Source organism: Hylobates moloch, unplaced genomic scaffold (assembly GCF_009828535.3).
Source record: "Hylobates moloch isolate HMO894 unplaced genomic scaffold, HMol_V3 SCAFFOLD_19, whole genome shotgun sequence".
Classification (NCBI taxonomy): domain Eukaryota; kingdom Metazoa; phylum Chordata; class Mammalia; order Primates; family Hylobatidae; genus Hylobates; species Hylobates moloch.
The window spans coordinates 11,656,592-11,679,281 of NW_026652294.1; the positions used below are offsets into that span (position 1 = coordinate 11,656,592).

General features: G+C 38.8%; 1 protein-coding gene across 10 annotated transcripts in view; it reads left to right on the plus strand.

The window, feature by feature from the left end:
- MTMR3 (myotubularin related protein 3) overlaps window positions 1-22,690 on the plus strand; it is a 153,884-nt gene that overhangs the window by 74,718 nt on the left and 56,476 nt on the right. For 6 of the 10 annotated variants that reach the window (XM_058432014.1, XM_058432016.1, XM_058432017.1 and 3 more), the window contains exons 2-4: window positions 1,265-1,316; window positions 15,473-15,559; window positions 16,244-16,553. In XM_058432014.1, coding sequence (XP_058287997.1) covers window positions 16,410-16,553 — 144 coding nt within the window. In that variant the 5' untranslated portion in view covers window positions 1,265-1,316; window positions 15,473-15,559; window positions 16,244-16,409. The remainder of the gene's footprint in view (window positions 1-1,264; window positions 1,317-15,472; window positions 15,560-16,243; window positions 16,554-22,690) is intronic. The other 4 variants (XM_032139778.2, XM_032139781.2, XM_032139783.2 and 1 more) reach the window with 1 other exon arrangement.

A 22,690-nucleotide genomic window follows, 5' to 3' on the forward strand; every position in this document is an offset into this window, starting at 1 on the left:
TTGAGACGGAATCTCGCACTGTCGCCAAGGCTGGAGTGCAGTGGCGCAATCTCAGCTCACCGCAACCTCCGCCTCCCGGGTTCGAGTGCTTCTTGTGCCTCACCCTCCTGAGTAGCTGGGACTACAGGTGTGCCCCACCACACCCAGCTAATTTTTGTATTTTTAGTAGAGCTGTGGTTTCGCTCTGTTGGCCAGGCTGGTCTTGAACTCTTGACCTCAGGTGATCCACCCACCTTGGCCTCCCAAAGTGCTGGGATTACAGGCGTGAGCCACCGCGCCTGGCCTTGACTTAATTTCAGAGTTTTGATATTCTGAGCAATCTTGTTCATTTATGTGACTCCATGTCATTTAAACACCTCAAATGGATGAGTCATGTTTGCACAACTTTAGAGAAATTGTCACAAAGGAACAGGTCGATTAGATGTTTTGTCTCTGTAAAGTTCAGATTGTTGCCTAGTGGTGACAAGAATTCTTTGTTTTTGTTTGTTTTGTTTTTTTGAGACATAGTCTCACTCTGTTGCCCAGGCTGGAGTGCAGTGGCGATCTCAGCTCACTGAAACCTCCACATCTCGTGTTCAAGTGATTGTCCTGCCTCAGCCTCCTGAATAGCTGGGATCACAGGCGCATGCCACCACACCAGCTAATTTTTTTGTATTTTTAGTAGAGATGGAGTTTTGCCGTGTTCACCAGGCTGATCTCTAACTCCTGACCTCAAGTGATCCGCCTGCCTCGGCCTCCCAAAGTGCTGGGATTACAGGTGTGAGCTACCGCGCCTGGCTGAATTCTTTGTTTTTCTACCATATTCTCCTTACTCTTTTTCGTAAACAAAAGGACAGATCCCTTGATAGAAGCCAATTATGTGTACAAAACACCTTAAACTAAGTCCAAGCCTAGAGTATCTGTGATCTTTTTAGTTTTGTAAAGTACCTGTTCCTGTATTGGCAACGATTTACTCAAGAAGCCATCAGAAATGATGCTTGCTTGACAGAAAAACTTAAATAAGCCTGTCTCTGGGGTTTGGAAAGCTCTGTTCTGTACAGTTCTGCAATTTCTGAAGGCATGCTAAGGCTTGACTGGGTCCGTTCTGTGCAATTAAACATTCTAAAATCTGTGGTTGACTAAATACTCCATGTTGCACCAATTTAAAAATCTTATTGTCATAGCATTATGACTGGTAGAGAAAGGTCTTGTGGGGAGATCTAAGTGGCTTAACTTGATTCTTAGGATATTTGTCAGTATAAAATAACTGGTTTTTCTTTTGCAGACTTCCTTGTGAAACCTCCTAGTAGAAAAAGTTCTTGGGACAAACTTCATTGGTAAGTTTGTTTCTCCCCTCCTGCCACCCCCGCCCCCCTCCAATACTCTGTGCTGTTTCGAGGCAAGGAAAAATTAATCTACAGGTTGATTTTTGGGGATCTGTTTGTCAATGTCCATGATTATTTAGATGAGTTTTTCTATGTTCACTTTAATGTCCTTATATGTGATTTTTTTTTTTTTCACTAGGACTCATACCAGATCACTTTTTCTATATATAATTGCACTATAATAGTGTACTGGAAAACTTGTATTTAAGTTAAGATTTTGAGTTGCAGTGCTAATCATTTGTCTAAAATAAATAGTTGTTATCAATCTCCAGTTTTTGTTATTTATTTATTTATTTATGTATTTTATGAGACAGTCTTGCTGTATTTAGTTAGGTGATTATAGCTCACTGCATCCTTGAACCCCTGGGCTACAGCAATCCTCCTGCCTCAGCCTCCCAGTTGCTGGGACTACAGGTGTGTGCCATCAGGCCTGGCTAGTTTGGAAACTTTTTTTGTAGAGACAGGATCTCGTTCTGTTGCCCAGGCTGATACAGTTCTTTTAAATTCAAACTTGCTTCTTGTTTCGAGTTTTCTTAAATTGGTATATATCTACATGAAAAATAAGGCCTCTTATTACTAGAGTTAGTTCAGCAGTTCCCCCTTACCTTCTTTCGCTTTCCAAAGTTCAGTTATCCAAGGTCCAAAAGTACTAAAATATCAAGAGAGCGAGAAAGAGAGACACTACACATTCATATGACTTTTGTTACAGTGTACTGTTGCTTGTTCTATTTTGTTATTAGTTGTTGTTAATCTCTCACTTATTCTAATTTATAAAGTAAACTTTATCACAGGTACATATGTAGAGGAAAAACTATATATATATAGTTTTATATATATATTTATATATATTTTGTTATATATATAGTTTTCAGTACTACTTGTAGTTTCAGGGATCCACAGGGGATCTTGGAACATATTCCTTGAGGATAAGGCAGGGGATTACTGTAGTGCAAATATGAATTTTAATGAGGAAAAACACGTTCTGAAAAATTTGTGAGTTCTTTCTCCAGTGTGGCTGCTAAACCTTGTCCTTTTTCATAAAATGTCCTTTTCATAGACCTTTGTGTGTCTCTTACTAGGTAAATCTTTATTAGTGCCTCTTGTTTCTGCCACCTGTTTAGGGAACTATAGTACAGTTTTATTAGAAGACAAGTTATTGCCTTGGTTTTAAGTTCCTAAATCCGGATCATTTCCTTGTTCAGGAACTGTTACCTTGCTATTGTCTCTAGAACAAGGATCAAACTCCTTAGCATAACATTTCAGGTTCTTTACAGGTGGGCTTCAAACAGCTTGTCACCTGTTTTCTCTGTGTACCAAGTTCATCTCTTGCAGCCACACTGACCTACCTCCTGTCTCTCAAATACTCCCCAAGGTGCTTTTTTGTCTTACTCTGCCGCCATGCCATTCCTGTTCCCCTCTTGTCTCAGTAGCTCAAAATTTGGCTGGTTCAGTTATTAAAAGCTTGAGTCTTCCAGAAAGTCTTCCTTAAGTGCCCAGCTCAGAATCTCTTTCTCTGCTTTTTGCATTACCATGGTATTAAATTTCTGTATCTCTTAACAAACTCTGTCTTATTAGTTATATTTGTCTGTCACACCCACAGGATTGGGAATGCCCTTGAAGGCAAGAACTATATTGATATTTGAATTGTCAATTCACAGAAACACTCCTAGACTCCTGGGATACCAGTGCCTTCTCAGTATAAATTCTTCTTGACTAGGGTTTTTGTTTTGGTAAGAATAGGGGAGGAGAATAGATTGGTTTTAGTAGAGATTGGTCAGCATAATCTTGTTGATTTAGGTTACTGTTTTTTCCCCACTTTTCTATATAGTGGAGGATCATAGGGTATATATAATCTGTGCCCTTGTAGTCCAAGTTGCTCCGTGTATTACTTGAGGTATTCTTTGCAGGTATAAGTTTTAGTTTTTGAGTAAGGAATTGAGTAATTTCTCTTTAACAGGTGCCTGAAAGATGAGATTCCATGTTCAGTAGGAAGATTAAATGTTGGTTTGCTTCTGTAAAGATTTCTGAGAAGTCATATCATGGGGGCGGTACTGATGATGGAGCTGAGAGAAGCATGCAGGTTCCAGCTGTCAAGTTCGCATATATTAAGAAAAGAAAGATTATTTCACCTTCAGGCTTGGAATAGGAGTCTTAATCTTCATTTAGCCAGGGGGTGGGGGAGTGTTGCAGATTGATCTGTAGTGAAGGAAATGTAATCCTTTTTATTTTATTTACTTATTTATTTTTGAGACAGAGTCTCGTTCTGTCACCCAGGCTGGAGTGTGGTGGCGTGACCTCAGCTCACTGCAACCTCCACCTGCTGGGTTCAAGCAATTCTCCTGCCTCAGCTTCCTGAGTAGCTGGGATTACAGGCATGCTCCACCACTCCTGGCTAATTTTTGTATTTTTAGCAGAGACAGGGTTTCACCTTGTTGGCCAGGCTGGTCTCGACCTCCTGATCTCCAGTGATCGGCCTGTCTCGGACTTCCAAAGTGCTGGGATTACAGACGTGTGCCACTGTGCTGGCCAGAAATGTAATAACATATTACTTGGCTCTGTAGTATTTAATATTTGTATTGCCATAATTAAATTTGTAAAAGTGTTAATTTTTTTTTTTTTTTTTTGACACAGGGTCTCACTCTCTTGCCCATGTTGGAATGCAGTGGTGTGATCATGGGTCACTGCAGCCTTGATCTCCTGGGCTCAAGTGATCCTCCCACCTCAGCCTCCTGAGTAGGTGGGACTACGGGCATGTACCACCTTGCTAGGCTAATTTGTTTTTATTTTTATTTTTGTGGAGACTGGGGTCTCATTATGTTGCTCAGGCTGGTCTTGAACTCCTGGGCTCAAGTGATCCTCCCGCCTCAGCCTCTCATAGTGTTGGTCTTACAGATGTGAGCCACTGCGCCTGGCCACATTCTTATTTGAAAGAAGCATGATCTAGGTTTGAAGAGAAAGATGTAAATGTATTTAATTTCGATGCCAGGAAACATGCTGTTTAATTAATATGTGCCCCAGATTAAAGGAGACTAAAGAGATATAAAAATAGCTTCAATATATGATCCTGGACTAGATCCTTTACCAAAGGGGGGAATATTGCTGTGAAGGATAAGGGATATGATTGGATTCATTGACAACATTGGAATAGATATGGTAGATTATTATATCAGTGTTAAATTTTCTGAAATTGAAACTAGAACTGTGGTTATATGAGATTATCTTTTTTAGGAAATACATACTGAAGTAGTAAGAGATATTTGTATGCAAACCTCTTTTAAATGGTTCAAAAAAATGCATGTGCATATGCACGAACAAAAAAGAAGACTGTTGTTAACTGTCCTATCCAAATTCTCTGTAATGAAACATTTAATGAAGTACAGTCTTCATATAACCATGTGTTGTCATATGTATGAATACATGTACATACTAATTTAAAAAGTGCTTATTACATGCCAGTAACTATTCTAAGCATGTTATATGCATTATATCTTAATTCTCACAACTCTTTGATGCAATGATTGTTATCCTTGTTTTCTCGATGAAGAAACTGAGGCTCAGAGAGGTAGTATGATTTGCTCTCAAGGTCATAGAGTTAGTATGTGGCAGCCCTGAGAGCCATTGCTTTACATTCCTGTTTGTTTTTTCTTGAGGCAATTATCTTAACACTCTGAGTTTAAATGAAAACCTTTCATTAAAAGTTATTTTGAGTTTTCTGTTTAAAAGCTTTTTTTGTAGAAAAATTTATTACCCTAATTGCAAATGTTTTAAAAGTTTAAAAACTGAAAGTCGCTGCTCCCACTCTCTTCCCTAGAAAGGTAAATTGTTAACAACCATTATATAATTTTTTGTATGTGTATAAACATACTTTTGAATTAATACAAATAATGCTTAGGCATATTTTTATTTTAACTTTTAAAATTACAGAACATTGAAAACTTATGGCAAGTTGATAAATATGTGTTGGTTTTTTTTTTTTTTTTTTTTTTTTTTTTTTAAATAGGAGAGTATGTAGTCTTTGGCAATAATAACCCCTCTGCAACCCCTCCCCCAAATTTATATGCTTTTACCTAGTATATTCATTTTTAAGAATAATTAGGGCTACAGAAATAGTGACTTGTGCATATAGATATGGATAAGGGTGGTTATTGGGGCTTTTTTGGTGGTAACGGAAAAATGGAAACAACCTAAATGTCTCACTAATTGATGGATGGTTAGGTTATGATATATGGGGGTATAATGGAATACCGAACTGCCATATGTATATACTGACATAGGAGGGATTTGTTATATTAATTGAAGAATATATACTGAAGAAACTACAGTAGGGCTACCCCACCCCACCCATTTTGGGGGGTAGATAATGTGTGTCTTTGTACACTCATGTGCCACATAATGATGTTTTGGTTAGCAACAGACCCAAGATAGATGGTAGTCCCATGAGATTAAAATGGAGCTGAAAAATAACTATCACCTAGTGGAGTTGTAGTTGTCATAATGTCTTAGTACAATTACTTTTTTTAAAAAATAAATTTAGTGTAGCCTAGTTGTACAGTGTTTATAAAGTCTGTAGAAGTGTACAGTAATGTCCTAGGCCTTCACACATTCACTCAGTACTCACTGACATACCCAGAGAAACTTCCAGTCCTACAGGCACCATTGGTGGTAAGTGTTGTCCTATGCAAGTGTACCATTTTAATCTTTTGTATCATTTTTACTGTATCTTCTCTGTTTATGTATGTTTAGATATACAAATAGGGAGCACTGTGTTACAGTTGCCTACAGTATTCAGTACAGTAACATGCTGTGCAGGTTTGTAGCCTAGGAACAACAGGCTATACCATATAGCCTTGGTGTGTAGTAGACTGTCCCTTCTAGGTTTGTAGAAATACCTCTGTGATGTTTGCACAACAGCTAAATCTACTAATGATGCATTTCTCAAAACGTGTCTCCGTCGTTAAGCGAAGCTTGACTGTATGTGCATAGAGAACTGTCTGGATAGACTTATGAAATAGTTAACAGTTGCTATACTTACATGTAGATGAACTAAAGGGCAGTAAGGAGTGAAAAGCGAACTTCTGCTTACCAATTTTTTTTTAAATAAGTTTAACTCAGATATATTAACAACATAAAATTCACATACTATACAATTCACCCATTTAAAGTGTACAGTTCAGTGGCTCAGTATATTCACGAAGTTCTGTAGCCATCACCACAGTCCATTTTAGGACCTTTTCCTCACCTCAGAAACTTCAGGCCGAGTGTGGTGGCTAATGATTGTAGTCCCAGCCTTTTGGGAGGCCGAGGTGAGAGGGTTGTTTGAGGCTGGGAATTCGAGACCAGCCTGGACAACATGGTGTGAGACTCCCCTTTTCCCCCCACAAAAATAAAAATAGCCGGGTGTGGTGGCTTGCACCTGTGGTCCTGGCTACTCTGGAGGCTGAGGCAGGAAGATCGCTGGAGCCCAGGAGGTTGAGGCTGCCGTGAACCACGATCCTGTGATTACAGCACTGCAACTCCAGCCTGGGCAACAGAGCAAGACCCTGTCTCCAAAACAAAACAAAACTTCATAGCTGTCAACCTCTCTTACCCTCGGTATTTCCCAGCTCCTGGCACCCACTAATCTACTTTCTAAGATTTTCCTGTTCTGGACATTTCGTATAAATGATATCATACAATATGTGGTCTTTTGTGACTGGCTTCATTATTTAGCATAATGTTTTTAAGGTTCATTCATGTTGAAGCATGTATCAGTACTTCATTCCTTTCTCTTTTCTTTTTTTTTTTTTTTTTTTTTTGGAGACAGGGTCTCACTCTGTTGCCTAGGCTTCTGGTGTGCGGTGGCATGAAGATCTGGGCTCACTGAAACCTCACCACTGCATCCTGGGCTCAAGTGATCCTCCCACTTCAGCCTCCCGAGTAGCTGGGACTACAGGCACATGCCAGCGTGTCCAGCTAGTTTTTGTATTTTTTATCTTTTTTCTTATTATTATTTTATAGAGATGGGGTTTTGCCATGTTGCCCAGGCTGGTCCCGAACTCCTGGCCTTGAGTGATCCACCTCCCTGGACCTCCCATAGTGCTGGGATTACAGGCGTGAGCCACCATGCCTGGCTCAACTTTTGTGTTTTTTGTAGAGATGCGGTTTCACCATATTGCCCAGGCTGGTCTCAGACACCTGGGTAAAAGCAGTGTGCCGACTACATCTTTTCAAAGTGTTGGGATTATAGGCATGAGCCACTGTGTCTGGCCACTTAATTCCTTTTTTTTTTTTTTTTTTTTTTTTTTGAGACGAGTCTCACTCTGTCACCAGGCTGGAGTGAAATGGTGCGATCTCGGCTCACTGCAACCTCTGCCTCTCGGGTTCAAGCGATTCTCCTGCGTCAGCCGTCCAAGTAGCTGGGACTATAGGCATGCACCACCACGCCCAGCTAATTTTTGTACTTTTAGTAGAGATGGGGTTTCACCATTGGCCAGGATAGTCTCGATCTCTTGACTTTGTGATCTGCCCTCTTCAGCCTCCCAAAATGCTGGGATTACAGGTGTGAGCCACCGTGCCCACCCCACTTAATTCCTTTCTATGGCCAAATAATTTTCCATTTTTTAGATATGCCACATTCTGTTTATTCATCCATCTGTTGATGGACATTTGATTTCAGTGAGCTGAGGTCTTCACGCCACTGCACACCAGCAGCCTGGGTGACAGAGTGAGACCGTGTCTCGAAAAAAAAAAAAGAGAGAGAAATGAAGTACTAATATGTGCTTCAAAATAGCCCATCCCACCTTTGGGCTATTTTGAATAAATCTACTGTAAACATGTATTTACAAGATTTTACATGGACATAATGTTTTTGTTTTCTTGGATATATACCTAGGAGTAAAATTGTTGAGTCAAATGGTAACTCTGTTTAATTGAGCAACTGCCAGGCTATTTTTCAAAGAGGCTGCACTATTTTACATTCTCACTAGCAGAGTATGAGGTTACTTGTTTACTTTTTACATCCGTATCTTATTTACTGAGCACGTGCATTACTAGTATAACTAATTTTAAGAAGTATTACACTGCTTATCAGACTAACAGTAATGACTCAATTTCTTCCTTTTGTACTGTTGGTATAACTACCACTGTGGGGTTCACATTTTGCAAGTCAGGTGCTGTAATGAACCCTGAATATTTCCTAAGGATTGGTCACATCTGCAATTTATAGTGTGTTTTGTTTGTTTATTTGTTGTTTTACATAATACCCAGAGTGGTCTAATGCTCTTTCTAGTTTTTTTGTTTGTTTGTTTGTTTGTTTTTGAGACGGAGTCTGGCTCTGTCGCCCAGGCTGGAGTGCAGTGGCGCAATCTCGGCTCACTGCAAGCTCCGCCTCCCGAGTTCACACCATTCTCCTGCCTCAGCCTCTCCGAGTAGCTGGGACTACAGGCGCCCGCCACCACGCCTGGCTAATTTTTTTGTATTTTTAGTAGAGACGAGGTTTCACCGTGGTCTCGATCTCCTGACCTCGTGATCCGCCCGCCTCGGCCTCCCAAAGTGCTGGGATTACAAGCGTGAGCCACCGTGCCTGGCGTTCTTTCTAGTTTTAAAAGGAACGTTTAGCAAGTACTTGATTCTGATTGGTTGCACAGTTTCCTGTGAACTTGGCTTTTTCTTACGGATTTGGAATTCCTATAGCAGTTTTAACTTTTCTCAGATACTTAAAGCAGCACCTCTTACTTTGAACTATTTTAACTATTTCTTATCTCCTCTGGACTGTAAATTCTTTAATCTCCCTTTGCTGCCACATCTAGGCCTCTACCTAAACCTGTGAGTTATACACCGGGATATCTTTCACATACGTAGGCTTTTATCTGTACTGCCTCCATTCTAAATCAAGCCACTAGTCTCTTACTGTAATTGTCTCCTGGTTCTCTTCTTTATTCTTTTTCTCTTTTAATCCATTCACCCCACATCAACCAGGGTGATCTTAAAATCAAATCATGTCACTCTGCTATTTAAAACCTGTCAATGGCTCCCTGTTGTATTTGGACTGTATTTTAAACTTACTACTATTCACATGATCTTTTCCTTTACATTTCTCCAACTTCAAGTTGTGTCACTCTTCTTTCTGATTCAGTACAGTTTAGCTACAATGGTTTCCTCCTTTTAGTTCTTCAGAATTATCAAGGTCTTTCCTGTCTGAGGAACACATGCACTTCCGTGTATTAGAACCTGGCCTTGCCCCACAGAGTAGTCTTTTCTGATCACTTTATCTAAAGTAGGTCTTCGGTACCTCCAAACCCCAGTCACTGTCTCAGCATCCCGTTTGTTTCCTTTATCACATTTAGCACAATTTGTAATTATTACCATCTTTTTCTGTCTTCTGCAATGGTATAGAAGTTGTATTAATGCAGAACTAACAGTGTCATACTGTCTTGACACATACTAGATTATTGGTAAATTTTGACTGACTGAAGTGCAGAGAACATCATTTTACAGAGTCTATTTGGTATAGAAATGGAAGGCCTTATTTCTGGGTGAAGACTGTTTAAATTGAGACTTTTAATGCCAAGTGGCAAATCTTTGTCTTGGTATTTCTGTACTCATTAAAAAAATTAGAGTAGGCCAGGTGTGGTGGCTCACGCACTTTGAGGCAGATCACTTGAGGCCAGAAATTTGAGACCAGCCTGACCAACATGGTGAAACCCTGTCTCTACTAAAAGTACAAAAATTAGCCAGGCATAGTGGCATATGCCTATAATCCCAGCTACTTGAGAGGCTGAGACACCAGAATCACTTGAACCCGGGAGGCGGAGGTTGCAGTGAGCTGAGATCGCACCACTGCACTCCAGCCTGAGCGATAGAGCGAGACTCTGTCTCAAAAACAAAACAAAACAAAACAAATTAGATTCGACTGAGAAGATAGCTTATGTATATATATATATATATATAATGTGACTGCAGATTGAGAGTTTATTTTTTAACTGGAATTTGATTTCTAGTTCAGTGTCACTGCAGATGAGTACATTTTAGTTGGGACATCCGGGATGCTTGTGAGAGTTTTTCTCTAAATTTCTGAAAAAAATCTGAAAGACATAACAGTGCATATTGATAGGCTTACTGTATAAACAATGGTTTTATGAGAGATAAAACTTTGACTCTTTAAATTAATTCTTCAATAACTGGAGATTTTGAGGTAGAATTGCCATTATGGTTAAAAAAAACTTTATGTGAAAATTTCAAATATATAAATGTAGAGAAAATAGTTTAATAAATCTCCATTAACTTATCTCACTGGTCTTCAAAAGTTACCAACTCATGACCCATCTTGTTTCAGAGGTACTCCTACTCATTCTGCCTACTCCTTTGTGTATTTTATAGTTAAAAGATAAATTCTTTTTAAAAACCCATCACCGCACACAAAAACCTATAACCACAGTAACATTGTCAATTATATAGAAAATTAATAACTCCTTAATATCATCAGATATTTAGTATGTGGTCCGATTTCCCTAATAGATGTCTCAGCTTATACTTTGAATAAGGATCCAAATAAGATCTATATATTGCAGTTGGTTGACATGGTCACTTAAGTCTCTTTTAATTCTGTAGGTTTCCCTTCTATGTCGATCTTTTGTCTTGCTATTTACTTAAAAGAATAGGGGTTATTTTCCTGTAATTTTCCATAGACTAGATTATTATTTGCATCTTGTATTTCATTAGCAGTTGTAAAATAGTATTATCAAATTCTTTTCTTTGTGTATTAGGTAGAATTCTTCCCTCATCAACTACTTGATTCTATATTGGTTCATTTTGTGTAAGAAAGGCAGGATAAATACTTGATTCTTTCCCCTTACTTGCTAGTTTTCAAAAATAAAAGGTTAGTTCCTTAACATCTTCCACTGGTGACCTGTAGGGGTGTGTGTGTGTCTGTCTGTCTGTCTGTCTCAGTGTGTGTTTGTGAGAATGTTTCTTTATGAACTCATATTTAAACGTACTGAAACCCAATCCATTGCATTTAACCATTTTTGCTCAAATTGTTTCATTTTTAGCTAGTGAGTCTCTTCAAATTGACTCCCAGTTATTTTTGACTTACCCTCAGTAGTCTTTTATATTTTTCTTACTTTCCAGTTTAATATGATGTTTCAGAATCAAATTGTACATTTTCTGTTCTAGACCTGGAATTGTTTATATATTTTTTTCAGGTGTCCCATCTCGTTTTGAAGTGGGAATTAGTCTTTAGGGACCATAGTCTAGGGGCTTAGAATGCTCATTGCTGCTGGGTTGATACTGTAACTTTTTTGCAGCGTTTATTTTTATCTTATGAAGAGTTTGATTATATTGTTACTCTTCACGTCTGTTTTGTGTGTGTGTGTGTGTGTGTGTGTGTGTGTGTGTGTGTACGCGCGCGTTTTTTAGAGACAAGGTCTTGCTCTGTTACTCAGGCTGGAGTGCAGTAGCATAATCATAGCTCACTGCAGCCTTGAACTCCTGGGCTCAAGGGATCCTCCCACATCAGCCTCCCAAGTAGCTAGGACTACAGGTGTGCACAACCACCTAGTTTTTTTTTTTTTTTTTTTTCAGTAGAGACAGTCTTGCTATGTTGCCCAGGCTGGACTTGAACTCTTGGGCTCAAGCTGTCTTCCTGTCCTGGCCTCCCAAATTGCTAGGATTATAAGAGTGAGCCACTGCACATGGCCTCTGTATTTTTTTTTTTTTTTTGAGCTATAAGTCATATCACATAAAATCCACCCTTTTAAAGTATACAATTCAGTGGTTTTTAGTATAGTCATAAAGCTGTAGAACCATTACCATTACCTAATTCCAAACATTTCATCACCCTACAAAGGTACCTTGTACCCACTAGCAGTCACTCCCTATTCTTCTGTCAACCTGGCTCCTGGCAACCACTAATCTACTTTCTGTCTCTGTGGATTTACCTTTTCTGGACATCTCATACAAATGGAATCACACAACATATGGCCTTTTGTGCCCCAGGTTCTTTCACTTAGCATAATGTTTTCATCTATGTGTGTCATGTATCAGTATTTTATTCCATTTTATTGCTGGATAATTCCATTATATATACAGTGTGAGTGTGTGTGTGTGTGTGTGTGTGTGTGTGTGTGTGTATGTTTTGTTTGTTTATCTATTCACATTTTGTTTGTCCATTCATTGATTGATGCATATTTGGGTTGTTTGCACTTTTGGCCATCATGAATAATGCTTTATGAAAATTTGTGTACAAGTTTTTATGTGAACATACATTTTTAGTTCTCTTAGGTATATACTCAGGAGTGGAACTGATGGGACATACAATGACTCTACAACTTTTTTGGGAACTGCCAGACTTTTCCTCAGAGGTTGTACCACTTTACATTCCTGCCAGCAGTGTATGGGGGTTTCACCTTCACATTCCACCTACATCTGATATTAGTATCTTCCTCACTGGAGTTATATTTTGTTATTTAATAGTTTTGCAAAATGCATTAAATTCACTTCCATTTAAATTGTTTAAGATACAGCAGTTTGAATGTGTCTATGATGCTATCTTTAGAAATTTTATTCTAAAACACAAATACGTTTTGTGTAATATTAGGACAGTTTTTTAAAAGTAATTCAGTATGTTTCTTTTTTGAAAAGGTTCTTTATAACAGTATCCAGTTCTTCTAATAAGTTCATACCCTCAAATTTTCTTTGCCTTTGCCTTTCTCCTTTTTAATTCCAATAAGTGCCTTTTTTCACATCTTTACCTTCCTATCTAAAATAGTACTTCTGTTACACCATCACCAAACCCTGCTTTATTTTCTTTGCAGCAGTTGCCTGCTGCCTAACATTAGTTATCTGTTTCTTTGTTTCTAATGAGAAAGACCAACAATAAAATTAAGTTCCATGAATTTCTGTTCACAGTGGTGTCCCCAAAGTCCACAACGGTGCATGGAGTGTAGAAAATATTGAATAAATATTTATTGAAAAGGATGAATAAGTGAGATAATTTTACATTAGTTTCCGTTCTTGAGCTAGGCCAAATCACAAAAGTTTGGCTTGGTTTGAAGAGTGGTTAAGAATGATGACTCCAACTTGGTCTGTTACTGAACCATAAGGTTCTTCCTCATCCTTCCAGCCTGTAAAAAATGGCACCCCCAAAACTCCTGTCCTTAGTCATCTTAGCCTCTCCATTTATACTTGCTCCTGCATTTGGCTTTAATGCCATTCACACACTGATGTCTCCCACATTTATGTTTATATCTCTAGGCTCCATCTTCTTGATCTCCAGTCTGGTTTAACTAGCACGTTATTTGGCATCTTTGTTTGGATATCTGATAGGTTCTCAAACATAATGTGTCTAAAATGGAAACTTTAATTTCTTGTTCCTTGTCCGTGGAGCTGTCTCTGCATGGCACGAGAAGAATAAATTTTTCTTACAATGCCTTTCATCAATAAATAGAAAATCCTTGCTTCCAGTTGCTGACACAAAAAGCTTGACTTCTCTTTTTCTATCCTATTTAATTCATCAACTCAAATCCTATGGGCAGTATTTTCAAAGTATATCCAGAATCAGTAACATCCCACCACTTCTATCTCTACTATCTTTTCATTGCTATATCGTCTCTTGCTGGGGTTATTGACACCTTCTAATTGGTCTTCCTTTGCTCCTTACCCCCAGTAGCCTTGACTATTCTCTGCCCGACAGCCAAAATGATTCTTTTTTTTGTTTTTGTTTTTGAGACTGAGTCTCACACTGTCGCCTGGGCTGGATGTGCAGTGGCGCGATCTCGGCTCACTGCAACCGCCACCTCCCAGGTTCACATTATTCTCCTGCCTTAGCTTCCCGAGTAGCTGGGACTACAGGCACACACCACCATGCCCTGCTAATTTTTTGTATTTTTAGTAGAGATGGGGTTTCACTATGTTGGCCAGGCTGGTCTTGAACTCCTGACCTCGTGATCTGCCTGCCTTGGCTTCCCAAAATGCTGGGATTATAGGCGTGAGCCACCACGCCCAGCCAAAATGATTCTTTAAAGTAAGTCATCTCTTACCACTCCTCTGCTCAAAATGCCTCAACACAATCTGGGCCTTGCTATTGCTTTGATGTTCTCTTGTTCCCTTGCTTACATTGCCCTTAAAAGAGTTTTATGCTGCACATTGAAGCCCAAACTCCCTGAAATATCTTGTGTTACAGAAGCTTAGCAAACTAGAAATGTTGGTTTTGCATGAGACTGTTCAAAGAAAAGAGCAAGTAACTTACTCTTTGTATAAGCCTATCTTTGGGTTTCTAGTTGGATATTCTTTCCTCCTTTTTTGTTCTTATAAAACCAGGTAAAGGTATTAGTACAGATTGTAAATTTTTAGAAGAGCATAGAATATTTGGGTAATAAGGCAAATTTATTTTTCCTGTTTTGTTCATAAGTCAGTTTGGTTTCCTCAGATGGGGGATCCATTTTGAATTTAGAAATAACCACAGAAACATCCTAAAATACTACAAGAATAATGATTTTGCATTTGCAGGTTGACGTTATTTATTTTTTTGAGACAGGGTCTTGCTCTGTTGCCCAGGCTAGAGTGTGGTGGTGTAATCACAGCATACTACAGCCCCGACCTTCCAGGCTTAGTTGATCCTCCCACCTCAGCCTACTGAGTAACTGAGACTACACGCATGTGCTGCCATGACCAGCCTTTTTTTTTTTTTTTTTTTTTTTGAGACAGAGTTTCACTCTGTTGCCCAGGCTGGTCTCGAACTCCTGACCTTAGGCCATGTGCCTCAGCCTCCCAAAGTGCTGGGATTATAGGCATAAGCCACCTTGCCTGGCCTGTAAGTTGATTTTAATTGTTGCCTTATTCACCCAAGTTTTATGATATTTTTTGTTTTACTATGAACATTAGGAATGTTAGTCTTTGATACTGTTTTTGCAGTAACAGGTTATGACTAACAGGAGTTTTACAAAGGAACTGTCAAATTGGGATTTGACTAGTGGGAATTAGCTGGGTGATAATCAACTTTTTCTTGGCTGACTCTGATCAGCTTCTTAGGCCTGTGTATATAAAATACCTTTATTAGGATATGGCTGATTAGGGGAAAAACTATTGCCAATTTTGCCTCCCCTCCTCCTCTTTTTTTCCTTCCCCCAAAGACCTCACCATAAGGAAAAGAAGAGAGCCTTGTTGGACACTGAAGAAGGGACGGGGATTTCTCCTCCTAATCTGGGCCACCTGTCATGGTAAGTACAAGGAAATAAGAGTAAAAAAAAAAAACAAAAAAAAAACCTGTGTCCTGACAATTAAGTGAACACTAATAAATTCATACTTACCCATTTTTGTTTTTGTAAGAAATTATTTTTCTTTCCCAGATCTCTTGTGTCCTTTCTTTTCTTGTTTACTTAGTAGTAATAATTAGAGTACTCCAATATACAGAGCAGTTTCATTTCTATTAACTTTAATCCTGTGAGCTAGATATTGTCTCATATTTTTCAGTCAGCAAGTAAATGGAATCAAGACTAAAACATACAGTTCTTGGACTCCAGGTTTTTAATTCCTTTTCTAGGAAGTAGCGTGTAGTGAAAACTGTATGTGTGTGTGTATAGACAAATTGTAAGATGGTAATCTGCATATTTACTTAAACATTTTTTTAAAGTGACAAATTATATATTGTGTACAGCATAATGTTTTGATATATATATATATATATATATACCTTGTGGAATGGCTAAATCAAGCTACTTAACATATGCATTACTTCACATGCCATACATGCTTTATGAATTTATAGAAGCAATTCCCTACCTTCCCTGTTTTGTCTCTTTAAGGCAGTATTTTGATCCCATAGTAGGTGGAGCAGCCCTTCACACCCCCTCCTGTATCTTTAACCAGAAAGAGAATTTAATGGACAATTTAATGACTTACAGGCCATTTCGGGCCCAGCTCAAGCAGAGAAGATGGAGCAACAAGCCAGCCACATTTTCATCAATCCTGAGGAAATGTAAACAGTGCTTCAAGGCTTAAAAAAGAAATGGTCCTCTGTAATATTGTCCTTCTTCTACCTTGTGATGTTTCCTAGATCCAAACTCTTTTATGCTGATGCACAGAGAAGGAATTGAAAAGGCTACGTTAATTTCAAGCTTCATTAGGGACGTATGGAAAATGCTTTTCAAAATTAAAAAAAGTAAAACAAAAAAACTAGTTGTGCAGAAATGTCATATTAAAAGGAAGAGAAAGGTAACTGCCCTTATCTTAAAGACATGCCAATTTTTTCTTAGTTCGTGGGCATTACAACTTTATGATTTATCTTGTACCTAAACATTGATGAACTTTTCCTGTTATTTTCTTGATTATATTTTATTTTATTGGTTTTCCCCACAGAGTTTTCAGTGAATTGAAAAAGTGCTTGTCTAGTTTTTCAGCCAGTGCTAATGAATAACAAATGGTGGGCTTATGAAAGCAGCTCTGTTCTATATTGAGGTTGTCCTTCATTGTATACCACACGGCTAGTAACAGTGTGGTCCTCTTCCTGGTGCTGCTGGGCTCTCCATGGTGGCTAGCAGAAAGTCTTTGGTGTTGTCCCTGGCCTGATGCTTTAGACAACGCTCGGGAGTTGATTCTGTGTGTACTAGTTGGGGAGTAGCATGGCCATGTATGTATCTTTTGTTTTTGTTTAGTTTCTCATAAAGTAGCGTTGTTACAAGTTTTTACAAATTCTCATTTATAACTCTATCACCAGAATCCATGGTTGTATTCCTTTTTCTTTTCTCTTGAGACAGAGTCTTGCTCTGTTGCCCAGGCTGGAGTGCAGTGGTGCAATCTCGGCTCACTGCAACCTCCGCCTACTGGGTTCAAGCGATTCTTGTGCCTCGGCCTCTCGAGTAGCTGGAATTACAGGCACCTGCCACCATGCTTAGCTAATTTTTGTATTTTCAGTAGAGACGGGTTTTGCCATGTTGGCCAGGCTGGTCTCGAACTCCTGACCTCAGGTGATCTGCCCACCTCGGCCTCCCAAAGTGCTGGGATTACAGGCATGAGCTGCTGCGCCCCGTCGGTTATATTCCTTTCTAACTAGTTCATGTCTCATATGTATGTTTTATATAGTTAGAATGATAAAATAATTTTCTATTTTGCTTATTTCACTTAATGAATTAAACATTCTCCCATGTTGATTCCTTGGATTCCTAATGATTATTTTACTAGCTGTATAACATTCTGCAAGTTGTTGAACCATTGATTTTAATTATATACTGTATTATAGCATTTAGAGTGTATGTCCTTAATCCTTAGTTTTTGTGCAGACAATTCAGGAGCATTGAACATTCTTTTTGTTTTTAACTGTAAACCGCTGTACTAATTTGAGAGTAACATTTTCCCTTGTCTTTTATACTCTTAAAGGTTCTTAAACGGGATTGGAGTCTGTCTTTGAGAGGTTAAGCATTAGCAAAATATATTTTCATGTTTTGTGGAAAATCTCAAGCCTATGCAGAGAGAAAAGTACAGTGCACTCATATACACATCATTCAGCTGCAGTAATCATAAATTCATGACTATTCTTGTTTCATTTGACTTCTTTTACCCCCACTCCTTTGGCAATAATCCCAAGCATTTTATCAAGGGAAATGTATTGTTTGTCTTTTAATACCAGTCTTAAGAATATGACTGGAAATGACAGTAGACTGGTAATTATTTTCACTTCTACGCTTTGCAAACACGAACACTAGATATGAATTCAGTTAGTAGGATTAATTGACTGGTCGTCAGTGTCTCCTTCCTATGTACTTTATTTTTTTGAAATGGAGTTTCGCTCTTGTTGCCCAGGCTGGAATGCAATGGCGTGATCTTTGCTCACTGCAACCTCCGCCTCCTGGGTACAAGCGATTCTCCTGCCTCAGCCTCCTGAGTAGCTGAGATTACAGGCGCCTGCCACCACGTCCAGCTAATTTTTGTATTTTAGTGGAGACGGGATTTCACCATGTTGGTCAGGCTGTTCTTGAACTCCTGACCTCGGGTGATCCATCTGCCTCGGCCTCCCAAAGTGCTGAGATTACAGGCATGAGCCACTGCACCCGGCCCTTCCCATGTACTTTAAATATTTATCTCTATGGTTGACTTCTGCTCTGAAGCATGTACTTTCCTCTCCTAGCTGCATAATTTAGCCAATAGCAGAAACTAGCCTGGAACTGTGGTGACTGGCCCATTTTTAGTATTTTGTAGATGACCCCACTGACTTTACGGAGGTGGATGGAGACTACGAAGTGCCAGATGCCACAATGCCTGGTGTTCCTCAGCAATACCAGGAAATTAATGACATGGAATACATCTCTCTAATAAGTTACTGCTTATAGCCCAGGATACATTTGTTTCCAAAACTGTTACCAGACCAACATTTCCCAATTTGTCTTCTTCCGACTTCTCACCTTATTAACCATCTCGGGTTTGGCCTTCTTCACCTATGAAACTCACAGAAACTATAATAAATTCAGGCTAATTCAGCTGCTGAATTCAACTGTTCAGCCACATGGGATCACCAGTCCCCTAGATCCAATGAGTCCTAATGTTAAGTCCTTGGGGATTAAATGCATTTTTGTGTACGAGGGGAGAAAAGTTCTGAAGCTTTACAGGTAATGTGAACTGAGACAATAGCTTTTAAAAAGAACATTTGTTTGATTATGAAAAATAAGTACTTCATGTTCTTGCCTTGCTGGCCTAATTCTCAGTTGTTTTGTGTTGAAAATCAGCCATTTTCAGTTTTCAGTAGCTACTCTGGTGATACATATTGGTCTGGATTAGCACCCTGGTGAGTGTGCCAGCAAGAGTGAGTAGGTAAATGGCTTCTTTTTGTTCTTTACAAGCCTGCTACATTACTTCAATTCTTGCTAAAAGTCAGCAGAAAACTAGGTCAGGGAATCACTTAAAGATTAATAACGGGTACCTCTGTAAAATGACCTTACAGAGAATAAAAGTCTAGGCCTTATGAGTTTATGTGAGGTAAAAAGCTAGTTAATGTGATGCTGAGAAGATATGTTAAAAGTGCACTTTTATGTAAGATTTTTGCTCCCCTCCATGTTTACATAGCATTTCCTTACTATCCCATATTGGTTTATGAGAAAAATCTCCCTAAATTCAAGATTCTTCATATCTTCCATTTGGTCTCTTTTTTTGGAGATAAGAACTCACTCTGTTGCCCAGGTTGGAGAGCAGTGGTGCAATCATGGCTCACCTTTCGTAGATTAGCATTAGGAGAATGGTTTTAGGAAAAGCCTGACTTTTGGAGTGAAGCAGCTTTAATTGGTATTTAGTATTAGAGTATAGTAGAGAAGCAGCTCTGATGGTTTCCAGACCCCTTTTTACGTTCTTAAATTATTGAGATACCCCCAAAAGTTTATGTGGGTTATGTCTGTTTATACCATATTAGAAAATAAAACTGAGAAATCTTTAAAATGCTCATAAATTCATTTAAAAGTAACAACAAACCAATTATATAGTAGCATAAATAACATTTTTGGATGAAAAATATTTTTTCCTCATCCAAAAATAGTTTTAGCGTTAACATTTTTGCAAATCTCTTTAATATTTGGCTTAATAGGTGACAGGTGAATTCTCATCTACTTCGGCATTCAGTCTGTTACAATGTTTTCTTTGAAATATATGAAGAAAATGCAGCCTCAGGCAGATATGTGGTTAGAAAAGTAGTTACAAAAAGGAAGAGTATTTTAAGTTTTCCCAGATAATTTATATTTTTCTTTAATACCACACCAAAACTTGACAAGTGATGTGTTTTTTTGTTTGTTTTTGACACCAGGTCTTGCTCTATTGCCCAGGCTTGAGTGTAGTGGCGCAATCACAGCTCACTGTAGCCTCTACCTCCTCAGGTGCAGGTGATCCTCCCACCTCAGCCTCTTAAGTATCTGGGACTACAGGCATGCGCCACTGTGCCCATCTAGTTTCTCTATTTTTTGTAGAGATGGGGTCTCACCATGTTGCCCAGGCTGGTCTTGAACTCCTGGGCTCAAGCGATCTGCCCACTGTAGCCCCCCCAAAGTGCTGAGATTACGGACATGAGCCATGTGCCTGGCCAGTGGTGGTTCTTTAAAGGTTAGTTGCAGTGTAGAATCTGAAACCATATCAGTGAACTTTTTGTATTATATTACATTAAAACCATTAGTCTGTCTTGTACTTTGAATCTTTTATCCACATATGATTTTGTAACATGCATTGGTCATTAGGAAAATAATGGGTTCATTGATTGAGGCAGATCTTCAAAAAGTTGACATTTTATTATAGTGTGTTCTTTTTTAAAAATCACACTTGGTAGTACCTCCACTTTAAAGATAAAAGTCCTAAGTACTAGGAAGCTATAAAGTTCATGGTGGGAGATGAGAGGTTTTCCAAAATCTAATTTTTGCACAAAAGCTTTATTATTGGCAACTAATACTATCTTTTGTTGTTACTGTTTGTTTTTTTCCTAATACTGTCTTTTGGAAAAAAGACCTGCCAAATGCCCAAGTCTGCATTACCATAGTTTTTCCATCAGTTGTTCTTCCAATTAAGAATGATACTCAATGAAAAAAAATGGTTAGTTCATCTCTTAATTGAAGCATTTGCACAAGTGCTTTACTTGGTGACACCATAATACTGCAACATGCATCAGAGGTGTTTTACTTGTATTTCCTCTGTAAAAAAGACTTGTACTTAAGGGTCAGGATTTAATAAATAGAATTTATAATAATTCCTTGCTTTATCAAGGTCATTCTTACGAAATTGGCACCACTGCCTCAATTGTGCTAAGGTACCAGCAGTTTTACCTACCAGTTTTTTTTGCATGTTAGTATAGATGTCAATACAGTGAAGAAAGGCAATAATACCGTAATATTATTGGGACGGTTTTGACCTCGCAGGGCTCCTGTAAGCATCTCAGAGTCTGTGGACTTCATTTGGAGAATCTTGCTAGTCTAGAGTATTACCATTTTAGGATTATGGTTGCTTTTAGTAAAACCTTAAGTGTTGTTTATAGATAAGAGGAAAAACTCTTTTTGGGGGAAGACTTACAAAATTATTGGAATTGTGTTAAGTAGTGTATACAGAAGCAACCAGTAACCACTGGTTATAATTCTTAATGCTGTCAGTTGAACATGATGTGGCTTTTGCTCTTTTAAAAATTGCTGTGTGGGGCCGGGCTTGGTGGCTCACACCTGTAATCCCAGCACTTTGGGAGGCTAAGGTGGGAGGATCACTTGAGCCCAGAAGTTTGAGACCAACCTGGACAACATAACGAGACCTTGTCTCTACTGAAAATAAAAAAATTAGCCTGGCGTGGTGGTGGGTGCCTGTAGTCCCAGCTACCTGGGAGGCTGAGGCTGGAGGATCACTTGAGCCCAGAAGTTGGAGGTTACAGTTAGCTGTGATTGTGCCGCTGCACTCCAACATGGGTGACAGAGCAAAACCCTGACTTAAAAAAAAAAGTGCTGTGTAAACGGATTCTATTATAATTTAGTCAAGCTTTCTAATAGATGACATTTCTCTCATGTCTTCCTATACCATAAAAATTCATAATGCAAAAGATTACTTTTTAATACAAATTGTAATTTACGTGCCATCTAGATGAGAATTTATTGCTTCCTCTTTTGAAATCATCTTAACAGAAATCTATTTTGTAATATAAGGCAGAATAAGTGAAGGATAGTTTTTCATATATTTTCAACTTGGGAAATTCAGTTCTTAAGCTTACTTTTTCTTAGAAATTGTTTTCAAGCTTTCTATTATGAAAATTTCACATATAACCAGAGTAGACACAATGATAGAGATAATGAACTCTCACCTAGTTTCATGAATTACTAATTCATAGATAGTCCTGTTTCACTTATGTCCTACTTCCTTACTCCCACCCCAGTTATTTTGAAGCAAATTTCAAATGTCACCTTTCATTTTTTTTTTTTTTTTTTTTTTGAGACGGAGTCTGGCTCTGTCACCCAGGCTGGAGTGCGGTGGCGCGATCTCGGCTCACTGCAAGCTCCGCCTCCCGGGTTCACGCCATTCTCCTGCCTCAGCCTCTCCGAGTAGCTGGGACTACAGGCGCCCGCCGCCACGCCCGGCTAATTTTTTTGTATTTTTAGTAGAGACGGGGTTTCACCGTGGTCTCGATCTCCTGACCTCGTGATCCGCCCGCCTCGGCCTCCCAAAGTGCTGGGATTACAAGCGTGAGCCACCGCGCCCGGCCACCTTTCATTTTTAAATATTTCAGTATGTATCTCTCAAATAATTTAAGATTGTAACTTAAAGAGAAAAAAGCATTATATCTTGGTTTCTCTTAAAAGTAATGTGGGGCTGGGCACAGTGGCTCATGTCTGTTATCGCAGCACTTTGGGAGGCTG